Consider the following 20,574-nt stretch of genomic DNA (forward strand, 5'->3'; position numbering starts at 1 on the left):
CAGAAGCAGCAGTGAAAATCACATCACAGCATCCTTTCCACTGCTGGCAGCTTCCAACTCTCTGTGTAAATATATTTTCCATCTGGCAATCTCCATTCAGGTAGAAGTCCTGAGGGAGACTGATGGGATTTGGAAGGAAAGAAATTAACCTGGAATTACAGGATATAATGCTCATAATCCATCTCCTGGCACGGGGCTGAGCTGGGAGGTTGAGGCTAAGCCTTTAGAGCAGATGTCTGGTGTTTTCCCATCAGATCCTCAGGGTAAACCTCCAGCTCAGACACAGGAAAAGCACCAGGCTGCTGCTGTCCTGCAGCATATCTCAAGTGGGCAGGGGATAAAAACACACCCTGAAGACTCCAGGGGAGGAAAAAGGAGTTTATGGGGGCAAAAAGGAGGGGTTGTGACCTGGGAAATAAAAGGAAAACATATCCTGAGGAAAAAACTGATGCTGTTTAGTCAGGGCATAGAGCAAATATAAAATGAGGGAAAATATTGCCTTCTGAAAGAACAAGCTAAGAGTCTGGTTTGGGTTCCTTTTTAACATTTATTGAATTTCAAAGTGTCCATGACAGATTCTCTCTTCAAGACTTGGATGAAGAGCTATGCATTTTGACTTTTTGCTACAGGATTCAGTCCCACAACCTGAATATCTTCTACTCACAGTGGAGAATTTTTTTCCTCACCTTCTTTCCCAAGGCATCTTTGAGATGATTATCAGTGAATAACTGGCTAAACAATCTGTTACCTAGTTGTCCTTTCACCAGCTGGTAAAAAAAATCTGCACAGACTATGTTAGAACAGAGCCAGCAGCAGAAAACACCTAATTCCACTGAGACAGATACACCCTGCTAAATATATATTTTACCAAACTGCTGGTTCCTGAGTTCATAGGACTCATTTCCACTGTTCCTCAGTGGCTCCTTCTCATCCCCCATGTCACTGTCCTTCATCTGTGCAAAGTAGGCAGGAGAGGCTTTGCACTCGTAGTGCCTGTCGAGAGATTTCAGGTGGATGAGCATGTGCAGGGCATAGGCCAGGACCAGCAGCAGAACCAGGGACATCACCAGCCCCATCAGGATTGCTGGGGAGAAGAAGGATGCACAGTCTCTGGCATAGGCAAAATGCCCCTCTTGGATGTTAAAGCCTTGAATCTGCAGAGAGAACAAGAGGGAGCATGTGAAATAAAGCACTGGTGTTTAATCTGCTCCTGGTGGCAGCAAGAATTTCTGATTTAACACCTGCACCCTGCAAATTTGTGTCCCCCACTGATAGCTGGAGCTAATGCTCAGAGATTAGCCAGGTCAGTCTTTTCTGAAACTGCCAGCTCTTCTAATCCCCTCCACTCTGCAGCCCAAAGGGTTTGAGGCTGAGTTCCATGCAAAACCTTCCACACTCACTCTTGCTGGCCCAGCAATGTTTAATTGCAAACCTTTCATGTCAACTGTGCATCTCCAGCACCACTTGCTGAGAGTCTCCAGAGTCAGAGGCATGAATTTCAACATGACAAACCAGGAAATATCCTCAACAGCCTGCTCTAGCACAAGGTTTTTCTCTACCACCAGTTCCACATGTGGCAGCAAACCAGCTAAACTAAAAGAAGCTGCACACCCAGCTGTGGAAAACACCAAGTTTCACTCGTGGCTTTTGTTCTAATATGGCTTTTAGCACTCTGACATGCAGGGAATTGACTGTCTGCCCCACTAAATCAGTCCACAGGCATTTTTCACATGGTGGAAAAAAGGGGATCAGCTTTTTCCAATCCTTTCCCAGCTCCTCATGCCCTCTGATTCCAGCATCTAAATGCAAGACAGTCTAGTCCTTCCATCCTAGACTCCCTCACTGCAAACAGAGAAGAACTGGCACTTTCAGAAGATTATTAATCTCATCCTAAGATAAGGACTTAAGATGGGTCAGGGGAATTATCCAATGGCTTTAGAGGCAGGCTGGGGTCAGTATTATCAGGGCACAAGGTTAAAGTTCCTAGGCATCCAAAGTGAAGTGAGATGATCCCCATGCCTGGGTGTGTGGTGGTGTTATTGGTGAGAGCTCAGCTCAGAATAATGTAAGGACAAGAAATTAGATTCACTCGCCACTAGAGGGAACACAAGCAGAAAGACTACAAAAAACAGCCATTAATTAGGACAGGAAAAGTCTTAGCTTCTATTTTGTGCTTCACATGATGCCTTAGGATGTTGGCTTTTATTTTTTTTTTAATGTATTTGTAATCCTGCAATTTGTTGGTGTATAACTCCAGACTCCACACCCAGGGCTGGCTGCTGCTCTCCCATTCTGGGCAGACACAACAATTCCTCTCCAAGGCAATCAAGGACACCTCACTGCCTCAGGGCCAGAGAGGGGAACAAAAGTGAGCTGGGGAGCAAATTTGGGGTGAATGACTTCATTACCTGGAGCTGGGAGATTAACCCCAAAGTGCAAATGGACTAAACTTATAAAAGTGTGAAAATCTGTGACCTGTGCTCAATTTTGGGTGCAGCCCTGGATGGGCTAAATGTACCTGAAGGCCCTTCCATAAATATAACTGCTTTTTATTCTCCTAATGTTGTCTGCCCTCTGTTTTTAGGCAGCCCCAAAAGCCATCACAGGTAAGGCACAAGTATAAACCGAGCACAGACAGCGACAAACCTCCCCTGCACCCACCCACGGGCTCCAGCAGGCTGAAATCCATGCCATCACCTGGAAGTCGACGAAGGTGACCTCCCAGAGGTGTGAGAGGTCGTTGTCAGAGCTGGGCAGCAGCAGGGCATCGTGCCTGTGCAGGCTGCTGAGGTGGTGGCAGTGGAAGGAGGAGGTGGCGGGGGCGCGGATGCCCGGGGCGCGGAACGTCGCCTGCACCGAGTGGTTGTAGAGCAGCTGCAGCCTCTGCAGGCTGAACCAGCTCTGCACAGACAGCTGGTAGGAGCTGGTGGTCAGCAGGAGCCTGGGAGCACCGTGTGGGAGCACAGGGGAGAGAGGAAAGAGGCAGAGATGTTAAATTGGGGCGCTGGAAGCCGTGAGAGGCGCGAGCGCAGCTGAACTCTCTGATCAGTTTGTATCAGGGTTTATATCAGTTTATAGCAGAGCTCCTGCTGCTTCCACAGAGTCTGGAAAGGGAGGGACAGCTTCCCACAGAGGGTGGCAGAGCCCTGGAACAGCTGCCCAGGGAGTGTTCCTCTCTGGAGCCATCCCAGCCCAGCTGGACACGTCCCTGTGTCCCTGCCTGGGCAGGGGGATGGACCAGACCATCCCCAGACATCCCTTCCCACCCCAAATATCCCGGGATTCTGTGATTTGAGGCTGTTTGCTCTGGCAGCTGAAGGAGTTTGGCTTCTCCCACAAATCAAGAAGAACATGAGGGGATTTTCCCTAATTACTGGGGAAATGATGAATGCAACAATGGTGTTGCACCTCCACCCGGTGTGTGCAAAGTCACTTATCAAGAAATGCTTTTCTCTTCTCCCAACAAGAAACAAACATAAAGTAGGTCACAGCCTGATGCCCAGTCTGTAGTGAATTAGCAAGTTTTAGCTAAAATCTCAGACATGGGGAGATTCTACACAAAAGAGATGACACAAACTTTTCCACGAGTAGAAAAGTCAATGCCGAAATAAAATGCCTCAGTGAATCAAGGCAGGTGACAGACATGCTGAATGGAGATGTTCAAGTTATACAACAGTTCCTCTCACATTATTTTTGCTTAAACAAATTCTCTTTAATTCCCCAAGCAACTGCATAACAACGTATGCTAACATGTTTTTATCTGGAAAGGTTTTTAATATATGAACTTACCTGATAACAAGTCCCTGTAGATTGCCAATGTCACCAAACTTCAGGGAAAGCCTGGGTCAAAAAGCAAGTAACATCAGGCTAGGAAAAAACATTCAGAAACCTCCAGAGAAAAAAGCAGCACAAAAAGATTAAGCTCAATTATACATGGAAATTTTTGCTCAGTCTACCTTTAAAGGCAGTGGGGAAAAAAACTGAAAGGATTAAACCTTCCTCCAGTGAAAAACACTCGTTCACCTGTTAATTGGAATGAGGAATGGAAATTCACATTTAACTTCCAATACAACTCATTCCCACTGCTTCCCACATCAGCTGATAATTAGGCTCAGGGTAAAACCTGCATGGGGATTCTCATTGTTCAAGGAAGACCAAAAAAAAAAAAAAAAAAAAAAAATATATATATATATAAAAAAAAAACAATAGTGAAAGCATGCAGGTTCTGAAAGGCCTTCAAAATTAAAGTTCAAGAATACTGGAGAAAATAAAAACAAAACCAAACAAACAAAAAATCAACAACAAAAACATTTTAAACCAAACAAAAAAACAATGAAAATAAAATCAGCTAGCCCCACGGTTTCACAGGTAATCTACAATTCTTGGGTAACCCTGGTCCCCTAAGACAGGACACTGAACCCAGACCATCCCTTTATTACAAGGGGAAATCAGAGCTAGTTGAGGATTAGACACAAGCAAATGTGCCATTCAACTGAAAAAAAAAATTCAGCTTGGATTGTTATATCTGATTCTCTCTGCTTTGGAACCCCTAATTTTGCCTTAGCTTATTTTCTGTTAGGTTAAAATATTACTAATCAGACTAAGATTATATTCAAATTGTAGGCCAGAAGAGAGGGAGGAATGTTTGTTATCACTTTTTTACTTTTGACATAAGTTTATTCTCTACCTCTGCCTGCCAAAAGACTGCTGGATTATTTCACATGCTGATGATGCATTATTCAAACTGCCTTGTTGGATATTGTGATGCTGGATTCTTTTTCAATTTCACTTTTAGCTTTCTTGTAACCTCACCAAAATTTCTGTGCACCTTGTGCTGTACAATCACAGAGGTAACACCTACCTTTCAGTGAAAATATATTTAGATGTACAGGTGAAATACTGCATATGAAATAAATGAAGCTGCTGTGTTTGGTCATGTTATTTTTATTGCTGTGTGTGTCACTACATATTTCATATTCCTCTAAGGGGTAGAATCAGTGCTGATGTTTAATTAGCAATCTACCTCCTGATTTTTAGGCCTCCCAGAGTGGAATCTGGTGTGAGCCATGAGACCAGCACACTTCATGGGGAGGAGAGAAGCAATCAGGCACCTGGCAAAAGAAATTGAAAAATACCACCTGCCTTCCTGGAACAGCCAAGGCTCTGGAGGATTTTGGGTGCAGTGGGGTCTCTCTCACTCAGTATGAGAGGCATAAAAAGCAAAATTTTGCTGAATGCATCTCAATCAGGGTGAGAAACACTGAGCAAAACTGCTAAATGCTGTTGATATTGAGGAAATTACTGACAGGCTGGTGTGCAGAGCTCAGGTTTTCAGACACTCTTGTGCAAACCTGAACCCACTCTTTGTCTCCAGCACCTCAGGGACCACAGCCTGGGATTTGGGGTGGCCAAAAAAATACAGATCTGCACCCTGTGCAGCACTGCTGGTGATGCCTTAGGATTGTGGGGTTTATTTTTTTAATGTATTTGCAACCCTGCAGTTCTTTTGTGTATAACTTCAGACTCCACACCCAGTGTGAGCTGCTGCTCTCCCATTTTGGGCAGACACAACAATTCCTCTCCAAGGGAATCAAGGACCCCTCACTGCCCCAGGGCCAGAGATGGGAACAAAAGTGAGCTAGGGGAGCAAATTTGGGGTAAATGACTTAATTACCTGTAAGTGGGAGATTAACCCCAATGTGCAAATGGACCAAACTTACAAAAGTATGAAAACCTGTGACCCATTGTCCATTTTGGGTGTAGCCCTGCATGGGCTAAATGTACCTGAAGGCCCTTCCATAAATATAATTGCTTTTCTTCTCTTACCTCTGTCTGGCTTCTGATTTTAGGTAGTCCCAAAAAGGCATCACTGGCACACACCCCATGAAGGGATGATTAGTCATGGGCAGCACCAAAACCCCAAATCCAGCACAGGATCCTCTCTCCAACCCCACAAGCAGCTGTGCAAAACAGCTGGAGGTGAAACAGGCCAGCAGCTCCAGCCCCACGGGCACTGAGAGCAAAGCTGGCTGCCCCAGGGAGGGAATACACACTGCACAACTAATGTGTGTGTCCACAAAAGGCTGGGTTTAAACTACTCAACCCCTGGTGCCTGCACTGGCAGCACCTCATCAGAAAAATCCTGGGGCTCTGCAAGTTCTCCTGATGCCTTGGAGTGGCCACCTGGAACAGAGGCTAGACAAGATTAACAGAATAAACTGGTATTTATTAAAGGCATTCAGTAGATACACCTTGGGCTGTCTGAAGCCTTTGAGAGGCTACACCCAAGATGGTAATGAGATTTCAGACAATTAAAAGTTTGGTGCATTTGCACATCAGGAGTTAATTGTTCTATTACAGCTTCAGGTAATGAAGTGATTTACCCCCAGTTTCCTCCTCCTCAACTCACTTTTGTTTATATTTCTGAGGGTGCAAGGTGCCCTTAGACCACAGGCATAGAGGGAGTGTTTTGCCTGACCAAAATGTGAAGACAGTAACTAACATTCTGAATGGAGCTTAGAGTTATGCAATAATGCAGCACAGATTTGAAAAATATAAAAGCTAAAATCTTGAGGCATCAGTCCCATATGCAGCTTCCAGAGTGGCTATCTGGTTATCTGGTGGCCCCAGTCCCACCATGTCTTGGGTTGCAATAGAGGATGTGGCCAGAAATGTGCATTTATTCTGCCCCCATCTGTTGCAGCCGGGTGGGGCAGTGCCCCTGATCTCCTGGCACACATTCTCTGCTAATGGGCATCTTTAAACCAGCTGGGCAATCATCTTTATCTTCCCACAGCCCATCCTCCCTCCAGCAGATATCTCCTGTTCATGGCCACTGAGTCCCAGGGCATGGCTGAGAAAATTCCATCATCCCACTGGGAGATGCTCCAGCCAGGGCAGGAGCCAAGCCTTTCCTACCCAGAGAAAAACTGACATTTGGGACACCAGAGCAGCCTTTCCACTGGATTCCAGAGGAAAGCCAGACCCTTGCACATCATCCCTGGAGCTTCAGAGGAAACTGCCCCTTCTCCAGGAGCACTGCTCCAGCTGAGCCACATCTGCCCCTGCAGGAGGATGCAGCACCATGGAATGGGACTGTGCCACCACCCTGACTGACTGAGGGTGTCAGCTTGGATTCTGGCTCTGGCAGGGCTGGGATTGTTCTGTGTAATGCTGCATTGCTATTGGAATTGTCCTAGTGCAGAACTGTTATTCCTAATTCCCATCTCTTTGCCTGAGAGCCCCTTAAATTTCAAAATTATAATAATTTGGAGGGAGGGGGTTTACATTCTCCATTTCAAAGAGAAGCTTCTGCCTTCACTGGCAGACACCTGTCCTTCACACCAGGACACACCATGAGAGCAGAATTCCCCTTACATGGCGCTGTCCTCGCTGCAGTTGGAGTCCCCAACATCCACAGTGGCGTGCACTCCAAACGTCCTGTCTGTCAGATCCAGCTGGGTGTGGTTCTGCAGCCTGATCAAGATCCTCCTGGCCCAGAAGAGGATGCAGGGGGTGCCATTGATGGTGACATTCAAGGGGCTGGAGTGGCTGGGTGGGAATGGCCTCCAGGCTGCTCCTTCCCACTGCCCTCCCCTGCTCCAGTTGTGGCTCACAACCTGAGGGACCACACAAAAGATTTCCATCAGGAGACGTGGTTTCAGGAGTTACCATCCCACCAGAGCACCTGAGCCAGCCCTGGTGGAGGAAGCAGAGGGATGCTTGGCTGTATCCCCTTCCCACTTATTTATTAAAAAAAGAGTATTGATCTAATATCGATATCCAATCATGACAGACCAAAGATCCTCTAACAATTTAAAGTTAGAAGGTGTATGTTGAATTCAGCACCAGGCAACTGTGTGAGGTAACCCCCTAAAACACACAGCAAAGTCACAAGCAATTACAGAGTTCATTTATTAACAAAAGCTTTAAATGATTGCATATTCACAATTCCAGCACCTCCCATTCCCACTTTGTACTGTAATGTCCTGGGTTACAATGTAAAGATGTGCCCAAAAGTAGGTGTTCATCACCATCTGTTAAACCAGGGGGGCAGTGAACCTTATCTCTGTGGAGATATCCTCTGTTAATGGGCCAGCTATTAAAAACCAGCTGGGCAGTGTTCTTTATCTTTCCACAGCCCATCCTCCCTCCAGCAGATATCTCCTGCTCATGGCCACTGAGTCCCAGGGCATGGCTGATCAAATTCCATCATCCCACTGGGAGATGCTCCAGCCAGGGCAGGAGCCAAGCCTTTCCTACCCAGAGAAAAACTGACATTTGGGACACCAAGGCACCTTCTTTCCACTGGATTCCAGAGGACAAGAGCTACCAGACCTTTCTACAGGATCACTGCTTCAACAAAACCACTTCATCTGGACTGCTGCCACCACCCTGACCAGTGGGGTGTCAGGTAATATCCTGACTCTGACAGTGGTTTGGTTGTTTGTTTTTTTTTTGTACTATTGCATATATTCCACCCCCCCCCCCCCCCCATTAAATTGTATTTCTAACTTGGACTCTCTCACTGGTTTTGGTTTCAAAGCATTAGAGGTAATTAGCTTGACTGGCTATTAAGCATGCATGGTTTGTTTTCTCAGTTGTGCCTGTGGTCTTTTTTATGGGGACGTGTCATGAAAAGAGGAAGTAAGGCAAGACTTCCTCACCCTGAACTTTCAAACCCTCCCACAGATGACAGTACAAATGGTCTCTGGGAGATGTCAAATTTACTTCCTTCATGACTTTTTGAGTTGTTTTTGAAATGTGAAAGATTCACAATTGTTTGTGTTTCTTTAGATCTATTTATCAGTTTATCCTTTTCTCATTCCAAACCCAGTTGAGCAAACACAGAAAGGACAAACAATTAGTCATTTAAATTTGAGTAACTATGTCAAGTCCAGCTTCTTTCAACTAGCTACTAACTCTTAATTATTTCCAGCCAGGCCTATTTATATATCTGCTTTAATTAATTCTACCAAATACATATTTTAGCTAACATAAATATATATTTAGCTATACTTTAGCTATAATTTTCTAGGAGTCTCTCTAGACCTCTAAGAATTGCTTCAGCCCACTGGAAAGGACACAGCCCACCCTGCTGGAAGTTCACTGGGCAGATGTCCAGGTGAGAATAATGTTTGGGTTCACACCTGGCGGCACGGGCTCACCAAGGCTTTAAATCAGGGAAATGCCTGCTGCAGAATAGGGTGGATCAAGCAGGGATCCTTGCTATTCCAAAATCAGCTGCAGGACTAAAACCCAGGGACTGCAGCTCCCAGGTCATCTACAGACACCAGAAAAATGCCACCCCTTAAAAGCCAAATTTCATAACAAAAAGACAATTTGACTATCAAGCAGGACAATTTAACTAGGGCTCAGAAAGAACTAAAGAATTTAACTGCCATTCTCAGATTTCACACTTAAATCTAAGTCTAAGTCCCACCCAACCAGGATAACACACACAATATCTGCATGACTGTTTTTAACATGTGATCTGATTGCAAGTTCACATCAAAACAGGAAAGATTTTCTGAATCCCAGTCATAAACAGCATCTTATCAGGTTCCAGAAGGGACACCAGTTAAACCCCAAGGTTTTGCCTTGGCTTAAAAAGAGGTTTTCTTTTTCTTTTTGTGTGTTTGTGCTGTTTAGATTAGCAAACCATAACTCTCAGCTCAGACTCTGAAAGATCCCTTTTGATACTGGACCCCACATCTGGCACAAAGATGTTTTAGGATTAAACTTAGTTATCACTGACAGCAACAAGCTGACAGCAAGGCAAGATCATGGTCAGGAAATGTGCTGAGAGGTTATAAGTGTATTTACACAAGTGACAAGGCTGTCTCCTCAGAAGTCCATATGAGAGAGATTTATTCAACTTGTTCCCAGCATTGGAATGCATCACTTTTGATAAGCTTCTTTGGTAAGGAACCCTGTAATGCTCAGTTTTTGATGAGACCTACAGCTTGGCCTCAGGAGAAAAAAAAAAAAAAAACCACTAAAAATCTGAAGTTTTACTTCAGCTCTTCCTTCAGCACCAGCTGATAGGAGAAAAAAAAAGGTCACAGCAGGCAAATCCCATTGCACAGAATATGGATATGAGGATTTTGTCCTTCCAGAAAGACCCTGTGCCCAAACCCATGGTCAGCCAGCACCAGCAGCAGCACCTGAGGTGTCACCCCAGTCCTCAGGAAAGCAGAGAATATTTGTACAAGTGGTGAGGCAGAACTGCATCACAATGTTTTAGGTGGTTTTGTTGGCTGTTTCTTGCAAACAAAGTAAAACAAATTTACCTCCTAAAGTAAATGTAAGTTGAAAAACCTAAATGTGCTGTGAAAAGACTTCACAGATCCAGTCCCCCAGACATTACCTGTGCAATTGCCACTTGATTGGCATTAAACTTTGGCTTCACATGACCATTGTAATGCTGACCTGCAGAAGAAGGAGTGTTATTTCACTATTAGCATATTATAAACATCTATTTCTAAACACAAGCATAAAATCTTGCACATTCTTATGCAAACTATAATTATCTCTTACAAAATGTGTATGTCAGAATTACTGATTTTGCCTCAGAAAATATTTGACTTGCAGCAAATACATTTAACTCTGTTTACATTTGGTTAAAAAAAAGTGAAGACTTTTTCCTTCCACATTCTCACAGCATCTCGGAGTTGGACAATAAATTATTGTTCTAACAGGTAAATCCTTTAAAAGGCTATTTTTTAAGAGGGTTATGCTTTAACAAAATGTGTGACAGAAGAGTCTCCAATGCCAAGAGAAGCAACATCTGGGAATGGAACATTCTACAGCCACAATAACAGAACCAGCATCCAGGGACTGAGCACACCAAAAGTCTTACCATTTCTCTGGAGAGAATCTTGATCTGAAAATCCATGTGAACTAGGAGAGAGGAGAAAAATATTTATTGTGCAGCACCTGAATTTAAATTCTGCAGCAAGTTTAGTGGGGAAAGGTCCTGTTGCTGCTTCACTCCACAAAACAAAGGTACTTCAGGTCCTTGGCTGGTGAAGGCCACAGGAACAAGGCTGTTATCCCAAATTATCCCAAAGCTGCTCTAACCTGGAGAAAAATGTCTCATTTTCAGAGCTCACTTAGCTGGACCAGCCCTGACTGGCACTCCCATGTCCTTATCACAGTGACAAAATGTAAATGTGGCAACTGCACCACTTAAATAGTGGCTTGTCCTCATTTTCTCCTGCCTTCACTCAGAGTCAGGATTAAAAACACAAAAAAGATTAATTTCTCGTGTTTGGGCTTGGCTGTTTATTAAATCTTATCTAAAGCACAGAGAGTTTAGTAACACTTCCAGCTACCAGCTAAAAGTGAGCAAAATGGAGCTAAATTTAGTCAGTTACAAGGTCTTTCAAAGTTAACAGTCCAACAGAGAGCTAATACCTATATTATTTATCCTTTTGACCCAATAACCAAACCCATGACCCTCAGTGCAGCACTGACTGTCCAACCAGAAACTACCTGAAATCATGAAGAAGAGGGAAGGAGACAGAAAAAGACAATACCCAAAACCTTCAATCTTGTCCCATACCTATCACTATGTTATAAAAACCCCAAATTCCAAACCCTTCAGCATGTGAGATCACACACTTGTATTTAACTACACACCTGTGATTTTAACCCCATCACTCAAATGTGGAATCCCTCTCCAGGGCCCCAGGTCAGGAGCAGAGTTCTCCTGGGGGTCAGTGTCAGAAAGCTCAGAAAGATCAAAAATCTCAAGTTTCTGTGTTCCAATAGTAGAAAAGGCTGCACCACCCCTCTTGTCCCACCCCATGGGATCTCAGCTTTGGGATGGGACAGATCCAGTTCCAGTGCACAAGAACCAAGGAGAGCTCAGCACTGGCCTCACTCCCAGGCAGGATCAGAACCAACATCTAAAAACCATCTAAACCAGGATCACTCAGGACCAGACTCCTCTCCACGAGTCCATGAACACTTTCCACATTGCAGCAGCTTCCCTGGGACCTGCATGTCCTTCAGTGGATTATTTGCTCTTCTGATGGTCTCTGTCCCCTTCCCAAGTGCTTCCATCAGATTCCCACTCTCCCAGAGCTCCAACCCACAGACCATGCTCCCCTGTTTGTGCCCATCAGTGCCCTCCAGACCTGCCTCACCTTTCATTACACATGGAAATAAACTTTCATCTTCTTCCTTTGCCCCATTTCTTACCATCTTTAAAACCACCACAGCAGAATAAAATCGTGTAAATATTTACACCAAGACTGGCATATAAATATCAAGAATTGGAGCAGTTTTCAGTGTTTACAGTGCAAATTTCACTGTAAGTTGTTGGATTTGCAGTCAGGGGTTGGTGCTCATGGGGAGTGCTTGGACAGCAGGGTGAACCCTCCCCTGGTGGATCTGAGCAGGGGGATCTCTGTGACCCCTTGGCACACACAAAAGGACTGATCCCAACCTAATCTCCATCACAGCACCCTCAAGGGCACATAAATACCTCAAGCAACAGTGGGGCAGCCAAGAGCCCACCCTGATTGCTGCCAGGCTGAAAGATTTTATATTCAGAAAAGTTCCACTCAATTTATGTGGAGTTTGTCTCAGGTTGCAATACAGGATGTGACCAAAAGTTTGTATTCTATCACCATCTTTAAACCAGCTGGGGCAGTGATCCTTATCTCTGTGGGAGATATCTCCTGTTAATGGGCCATCTTTAAACCAGCTGGGCAATCATCTTTATCTTCCCACAGCCCATCCTCCCTCCAGCAGATATCTCCTGTTCATGGCCACTGAGTCCCAGGGCATGGCTGATCAAATTCCATCATCCCACTGGGAGATGCTCCAGCCAGGGCAGGAGCCAAGCCTTTCCTACCCAGAGAAAAACTGAGATTTGGACACCAAGGCACCTTCTTTCCACTGGATTCCAGAGGAAAACCAGACCCTTGCACATCATCCCTGCACCTTCAGAGGTCCCATAATGTGATGCAGCTTTTTAAATCTTATCCAGTCTTTCTTCATGACAGATTTTGCCTTCAGGCTGAAAAATGCAGAATTTGGGGGGGGCCATTTTTTTTCATGATGACAGCTACAAAGCCAGGGCATGCCAAAAAGACATGAATGTACATAATTTAGATATTCTGACTTCAGTTGCAGCTATATATATATCTATCTAGTTATGCTTAGTTATACTTTGAGCTCTTCTCCATATGCATAATTAAACTCTATCTGCATATATGCATAATTAAGCCATTTACTCCAGCTTGGATATCACCACACTGTGGTACCTGCCCTAAAACACTGGGAGGCTGGAAGAAGAATGGTGTAAAATTGTGCAATTCATCCCATTCCCTGAAGGTTTCTATGCTGTTTATGGAAGAGGAAAGGTTAATTCTGGGTTTTTTTGCCCATTGAGAAAAAAGAATCCTGGCTCCTGCACCCCCCATGTAGGCACAGACACAGAAGAGATGTCACATCTCTGCTTTCCACCCAAAAAAAGGAGAGCTGGGAAATCCACAGCACCCTGTTTGTGGAAACAAAAATATTGAGAGTGAGAAAAGGGAGAACAGCTACACTCTAAAAAAAGATGTATCCCTTTTGATTAGAAAAATGGTAATTGCATGTGTAAGAGAAAATTAACTAGCCAGCACTAGAGCATTCTCCACAGCAAACAATTTCTAGCACATTGAGTTGGAGACCCTTTTATCAGCCTCTCTTAGCCTGAAATTTCAAATTGATTTGATCACAAGTGGTGTGTGTTTGGATGCTCACCCCTTGGTAAACAGCTCTCCCAGATGCACCCAGGCACGTATGTTGTATGTTGAATTTACCACACCAAGCATGTTAGGGACCCACTTGAAATTGGATTAGCCCTAATACAAAGCACTGGAATGACTAATCACTATGTAAAACCCAATTAAATAGGATTATAAGTATAAAGACGTGTATGTTTCCTCTTATCTGATGACATTATCCATCTACATCAGATAACTGAGTGTGGCTTGTTTGTCTGCAAGAGTTGATAAATACTCCAGCTCTTTAGGACTTCAAAGTAAACAGCATTTTCTCCACCCAAATAACCCCGTGGATAATTCTGGCAGTGTTCATGCCATGTCCACACTTCTGCTCTTCACATCCCTGCTCTGATAAACTGCACCAGATGGGAAAATGCAGTCCACATCTACAGAAACAGCACCTCTGTGTTTCCATTAGTTCAGTCTCACCTCCCTGAGAATGATCATCTCCAGCAGCAGAATTCCTCACTGGCTGCTGAACTGGTTACAGCCAATTTATGAGCTAGTTTCCAACTGGAAAACAACATGTGACCTCTCAAATGCACTAAAATTCAAATTATGAAAGGTGAGGAGCACCTGGGAGCAATGCACTGCTTGCAGTCCTAGGGACACTCAACATAAGGAATCTCAATGCAGTTATTAATGTTATAAATGTGTAAGTTTGGAAAGACCAGATTCAAGAAAGAGCTGGCTCCCTCTAAGAAACATCCTGACAAAAAAAATCAGTGACTTTTTAAACACCTCTGTGTAAGTTCTATCAATAAGAAATATCTACAAACCCCACAGCTCTTCTGGTTTTTTATCCAGACACAGGGAGACAGATTTCCATAAATATTTTACAGAGCATTGATTATGGGGCTGATTTGTAATTTAATGAATGTCCAACAAGGTCTGGATCAGAACAACGTGATAATCAAGCTTCCAATTTTAATACAAAAAGAGAAACGGAGCTCACAGAAAATTAACACTGTGCAGGCACAATCCCACACCCAATGAAGCAAAATTCTCAGGGGATTCACTGGTATCAAGATCAGGACTTCATTTGTTAATATTTATTGCAATACAGTTCAGGTAATGTTTCACTGCTTGCTCTCTGTCAGATTTTGGTCTGTTTGATTAAATAAAAAAAAAACAAAAAAGAAAGAAACAAACAACAAACAACAACAATAAAAAACCATCTAAAAAAGTGGAATTGTACTAAGAGCAGTAAGAAATCTGAGAACTGGCAGAGGAGAGCAGCAAGTAAGCTATTTAATGAAAACATATTGTAGTATTTATCAGTATCTGGCTAGCAGATCTCTTAATACAAGCTTAAGCAAATCACCACATGTCCTTCTTGCCTCAAATGCACAGATTTTGCTGACAGCTGCGACCTTCACCAGCATGTTCTGTGTGTTTTTGGTGACTTTGGGCATCATTCAACCCAATAGCTCAGGTTTTTTCACTTTCTAGTGCTTGGCTCTACAAAGTCCCCTCTTTCCCTGCTATGATCTGGGCTCACTGTTTGTGTCTCATTAGAGGGTGAAACAGCACTACTAATAATAAAGCCAAATCTCCGGTAATTTTCTAAGTTAACACTCACTTGCAATATTGAATTCACGCTCCAAATATTCGACACAAGCAGAGTATTTCCGTGCCTGCGTTTCCTGGAGGAGTTTTCACACCCTTGTTTTCATACTATTGATAACTCCCTTTTCCCGGGGACCAGGGAAAACCGGTGTGGGAGTCATTAAAAGGTAATGAAGAGCAGGGTGGATAAATAGAAAAAAAAAAAAAAAGACGATTTTTAACAACGCACGCAAAATTGTTTAAGAGTGCCTGCTCAAACGCACGGCTTGCCTCAAAATAATGAATTGGTGCGTTGACAAATTTTTAAAAAGCTGGGAAGGAAAGCACAGCCGTTCCGAAGGAACCGCGCCCGGTACCGACCTGTCGGACCCGTCCAGCCCGGGGCTCTTCTCCTCGGAACCGCCGAGCCCGGCGCAGGAGAGCAGCAGCAGCAGCCGCAGGGCGACCTTCCCGTCCATGGGAGCCCCTCCAGGGCCGAAACATGAGCGAGGAGCCCCCGGAGAGGCGGCGGAGCAGCGCCGGGGGCGGGACAGCGCGGGGCGGCGGCGGGCGGAGCCGCGCCTGCATCCCGCATCCATCCCGGATCCACCCGTGTTAAACCCCGGATCCATCCCTGCCCCATCCCGGATCCATCCCTGTTAAACCCCGGATCCATCCCTGATCCATCCCGCATCCATCCCGGATCCATCCGTGTTAAACCCCGGATCCATCCCTGCCCCATCCCGGATCCATCCCTGTTAAACCCCGCATCCATCCCTGCCCCATCCCGCATCCATCCCGGATCCATCCCTGTTAAACCCCGGATCCATCCCTGCCCCATCCCTGATCCATCCCTGCTCCATCCCGCATCCATCCCGGATCCACCCGTGTTAAACCCCGGATCCATCCCTGCCCCATCCCGGATCCATCCCTGTTAAACCCCGGATCCATCCCTGATCAATCCCGCATCCATCCCGGATCCATCCCTGTTAAACCCCGGATCCATCCCTGATCCATCCCTGCCCCATCCCGGACCCATCCCGGATCCATCCGTGTTAAACCCCGGATCCATCCCTGATCCATCCCTGCTCCATCCCGGATTCATCCCGGATCCATCTGTGTTAAACCCCGGATCCATCCCTGATCCATCCCGCATCCATCCCGGATCCATCCGTGTTAAACCCCGGATCCATCCCGGATCCATCCCGGATCCATCCGTGTTCAACCCCGAATCCATCCCTGCTCCATCCCGGATCCATCCGTGTTAAACCCCGAATCCATCCCTGATCCATCCCGCATCCATCCCGGATCCATCCGTGTTAAACCCCGGATCCATCCCTGCTCCATCCCGGATCCATCCGTGTTAAACCCCGGATCCATCCCTGCTCCATCCCGCATCCATCCCTGCCCCATCCCTGCTCCATCCCTGCTCCATCCCTGCCCCATCCCTGCTCCATCCCGGATCCATCCGTGTTAAACCCCGGATCCATCCCTGCTCCATCCCGCATCCATCCCTGCCTCATCCCAGATCCATCCGTGTTAAACCCCGGATCCATCCCTGCTCCATCCCTGATCCAGTCCTGCTCCACTCCTGCTCCATCCCTGCTCCATCCCAGCCCCATCCCAGCTCCATCCCGGATCCATCCCTGCTCCATCCCGCATCCATCCCTGCTCCATCCCTGCTCCATCCCTGCCCCATCCCTGCTGCATCCCTGCCCCATCCCTGCTCCATCCCTGCTCCATCCCTGCTCCATCCCTGCTGCATCCCTGCCCCATCCCTGCTGCATCCCTGCCCCATCCCTGCTCCATCCCTGCTCCATCCCTGCTCCATCCCTGTTCCCATCCTTGCTCCATCCCTGCTCCATCCCTGCTCCATCCCTGCTCCATCCCTGCTCCATCCCTGCTGCATCCCTGCCCCATCCCTGCTCCATCCCTGCTCCATCCCTGCTCCATCCCTGTTCCCATCCTTGCTCCATCCTTGCCCCATCCCTGCTCCATCCCTGCTCCATCCCTGCTCCATCCCTGCCCCATCCCTGCTCCATCCCTGTTCCCATCCTTGCTCCATCCTTGCCCCATCCCTGCTCCATCCCAGCTCCATCCCTTCTCCATCTGTGTTCCATCCCTGCTCCATCCCTGTTCCCATCCTTGCTCCATCCTTGCCCCATCCCAGCTCCATCCCTGCTGCATCCTTGCTCTATCCGTGTTCCATCCCTGCTCCATCCCAGTTCCATCCATGTTAAATCCCTGCTCCATCCCTGCTCCATCCCTGCTCAATCCCCTCTTTGTGCCCCCTTCACCTCCCACATACTTCCTGTGGCAATGATCACACAGGCTGGGGAAATTTTGCCAAGGTGGGAGCTGTTTTCTAAGGGGGAAAAAGGAACAGGATCAGAGAGACTCTAAAATCACACTGAGCTTCACTTCTCACCCGTATATAACCTTAAAGGCAGGTGAGGGTGACATTTACAAGCTGTTCTGGAATTTCTCCCTCTGTTCACTGAAATAATTGAATGTATTTTGAGGTCTTATTAAAATCTTATGTCATCTATATTTTACATAGATGGGATAGGTAAATGTATACTAAATATCTGGACTTAGCTGATGTGGAACCAAGACAGTGCAAATTTTGGAGCCCAGTATTTGAAAGCAGTTTCCTTTCTTCAGCACTAATTCAGTTTGTGCATGTCCAGCTTTCTGGAACAGTTCTTTTGGTACTCTGAATTCTAAAATTACAGAGCAGTTTGGGTTGGAAGGGATCTTAAATCCACTGTCCCAGGCTGCTCCAAACCCCAGTGCCCAACCAGACCTTGGGAATTTCCAGGGATCCAGGGGCAGCCACAGCTGCTCTGGGCACCCTGTGCCAGGGCTGCCCACCCTCTTAGGGAACAATTCCTGCCCCAAATCCCATCCAGCCCTGCCTCTGGCACTGGGAAGCTCATGCCAGGCCAGAGCTGTGAAATGCCCACAGAATCACAGTGTCTGTGTTTCAGATGGAGACACCAAAGCCCCCACACATCTCTGTGATTACAGGGGGTTTGCTCTGGGTCATCCTCAAGAGATTTGTGGTTGGACACACTGGTATCCCTAAGAATCATAGAATGGTTTGGGCTGGAAGGGAGTTTAGAGACCCTCTAGTTCCAAAACCCTTAAAAATCAGTCAGGACACAGTCTGCAGGCATCACACACCCACTCCTGTCCTGCTACCTGCACCACCAGTGCAGCCTCACTTTGCTGGTTATGATCTCCTGCCTGCTGCACTCCAGATATTAGAGCAGGATTGGGGCTTTAGCATTGTAGTCATTAAAAAGGATTTGCCATCCTAATTCATTTCTCCTTCGGGGGTGCAGAGGGTATCTGCTCATCTGAGAAATCCCCCAACAGCTTGTCCTCAGTTGAGCGGCTTCTATCCAATTTAAGGAGGAGTAAAGATACTTATGTGACAATCCCAGATTGAAAAATGAGATGAGGGAACGTGGGATTAAGCAGAAACCACTTGAAGATAACCCCTAAATTTTCTGAGAAGCACCAGCAGCAATGCAGGATGCTAAAGTTAGAGCAATTACACCAGAATGGACACATGGCTAGGTTAAAAAATTTAAGCAGCCCTGGGAAGGGACAGAAGCACCACACACTTTTCTAAGCACAGTGAGGTCACTAATGTCAGTGTCCAATGCCTCAGCACTCTTGGCTCTTAAATAAATGGAGGGAAAGGCACAGAGAGGATTTCTGGTGGTGCCCTGAGATCTGATCCACATGCATCCACTTCTCAAGCATTGACCAAAAGCTTAGAAATGAAATCTCTGAAATACAAACCAGTAGGGGCCAAAAGAAGAACAAAATGTGTCCTTTGAGGGCAGAGAAAGTGAAAGAGAATATCATAAACACTAGCCACAGGTAAAGTCAGCACAGGCTGAACCCCAGATGATGCTCTGTGACAACTGAATGCACTTTTGGGCTGAACTTCCACTCCCTGTGTTCCCATTATCAATTTATCAATACTTGCTTTCTTGGACCACCATTTCACCTCAGAAAATATATTGCCAATTTGCTCAGAAAAAATTGTGGGGGGTTGCAGACAACCCAGAAAACACCTAACACCAAACTGCCAGAGTAGGTTAAACCAGAATAAATCAATGAAAATACCCTGACTTTCTTGCTATATATTAATGCTAGGGGCTCTGATAGTAAATCACTAATCAGCAATCAATTTAAATATTGGTGAAGTAAAGAGCAAGAATAAAAGCTTTTCCTTGCCCTTGGACTCTTGCTGATAATAACAACAATTCAACATTTCTTTAAAATGCTGCTTTTTTATGAGGTTCAAGCATAAACAAATACACTTGGTATGTGAAAAGAAATTAGATCCTCATTCTGGTGAAGAATGATGACAAAATCAGCATCTCTGAATTGAAAGAAATCCTGACTAGAGGTTTCCCTGCAGCATTCCTGACAAGGGCATGGTAAGGGGAGCTCCTGTGACTCCTTTTTTGAATTGCTGTTGTACTTTTGTCTGGGTCATGTTGAAATCAACCAGAAGGAACTTTGTCCTTGAACTTTTTGTGGCCACAAAGGCAACAAATGAAGGGCAAAGTCAACGGGAAGTCAGCAGAATCCCAGGATCACTGAGGCTGGAAAATCCCTCCCAGATCATCAGGTCCAGCTGTGCCTGATCCCCACCTTGTCCCCAGCCCAGAGCTCCCAGTGCCACCCCCAGGAATTCCCTGGACACCTCCAGGGATGGGCACTGCAACCCTCCCTGGGCACTGCCAATCCTGAGCTCCCTTCCCATGGGGAAATTCCTGCTGAAATTCCACCCTGAGCTCCCTTTCCATGGGGAAATTCCTGCTGAAATTCCACCCTGAGCTCCCTTTCCATGGGGAAATTCCTGCTGCTTCCACCCTGAGCTCCCTTTCCATGGGGAAATTCCTGCTGAAATTCCACCCTGAGCTCCCTTTCCATGGGGAAATTCCTGCTGAAATTCCACCCTGAGCTCCCTTTCCATGGGGAAATTCCTGCTGAAATTCCACCCTGAGCTCCCTTTCCATGGGAAATTCCTGCTGAAATTCCACCCTGAGCTCCCTTTCCATGGGGGAAATTCCTGCTGAAATTCCACCCTGAGCTCCCTTTCCATGGGAAATTCCTGCTGCTTCCACCCTGAGCTCCCTTTCCATGGGGAAATTCCTGCTGAAATTCCACCCTGAGCTCCCTTTCCATGGGGAAATTCCTGCTGAAATTCCACCCT

General features: G+C 46.0%; 1 protein-coding gene across 1 annotated transcript; it reads right to left on the reverse strand.

Moving 5' to 3' along the window:
* Positions 1-542: 542 nt before the first annotated feature.
* Positions 543-15,931, reverse strand: LOC306816895 (V-type proton ATPase subunit S1-like protein; the record flags this gene model as incomplete). Its single annotated transcript, XM_079333345.1, has 7 exons — positions 543-1,154; positions 2,698-2,941; positions 3,790-3,840; positions 7,378-7,619; positions 10,370-10,431; positions 10,862-10,902; positions 15,714-15,931. The coding sequence occupies 7 exons, from the start codon at positions 15,929-15,931 to the stop codon at positions 852-854; spliced, it is 1,161 nt and encodes a 386-aa protein (XP_079189471.1). The 3' UTR covers positions 543-851.
* Between the last annotated feature and the right edge of the window lie 4,643 nt (positions 15,932-20,574).

This window comes from Erithacus rubecula (genome assembly GCF_903797595.1).
Source record: "Erithacus rubecula genome assembly, contig: scaffold_96_arrow_ctg1, whole genome shotgun sequence".
In the NCBI taxonomy this organism is placed as follows: Eukaryota; Metazoa; Chordata; class Aves; order Passeriformes; family Muscicapidae; genus Erithacus; species Erithacus rubecula.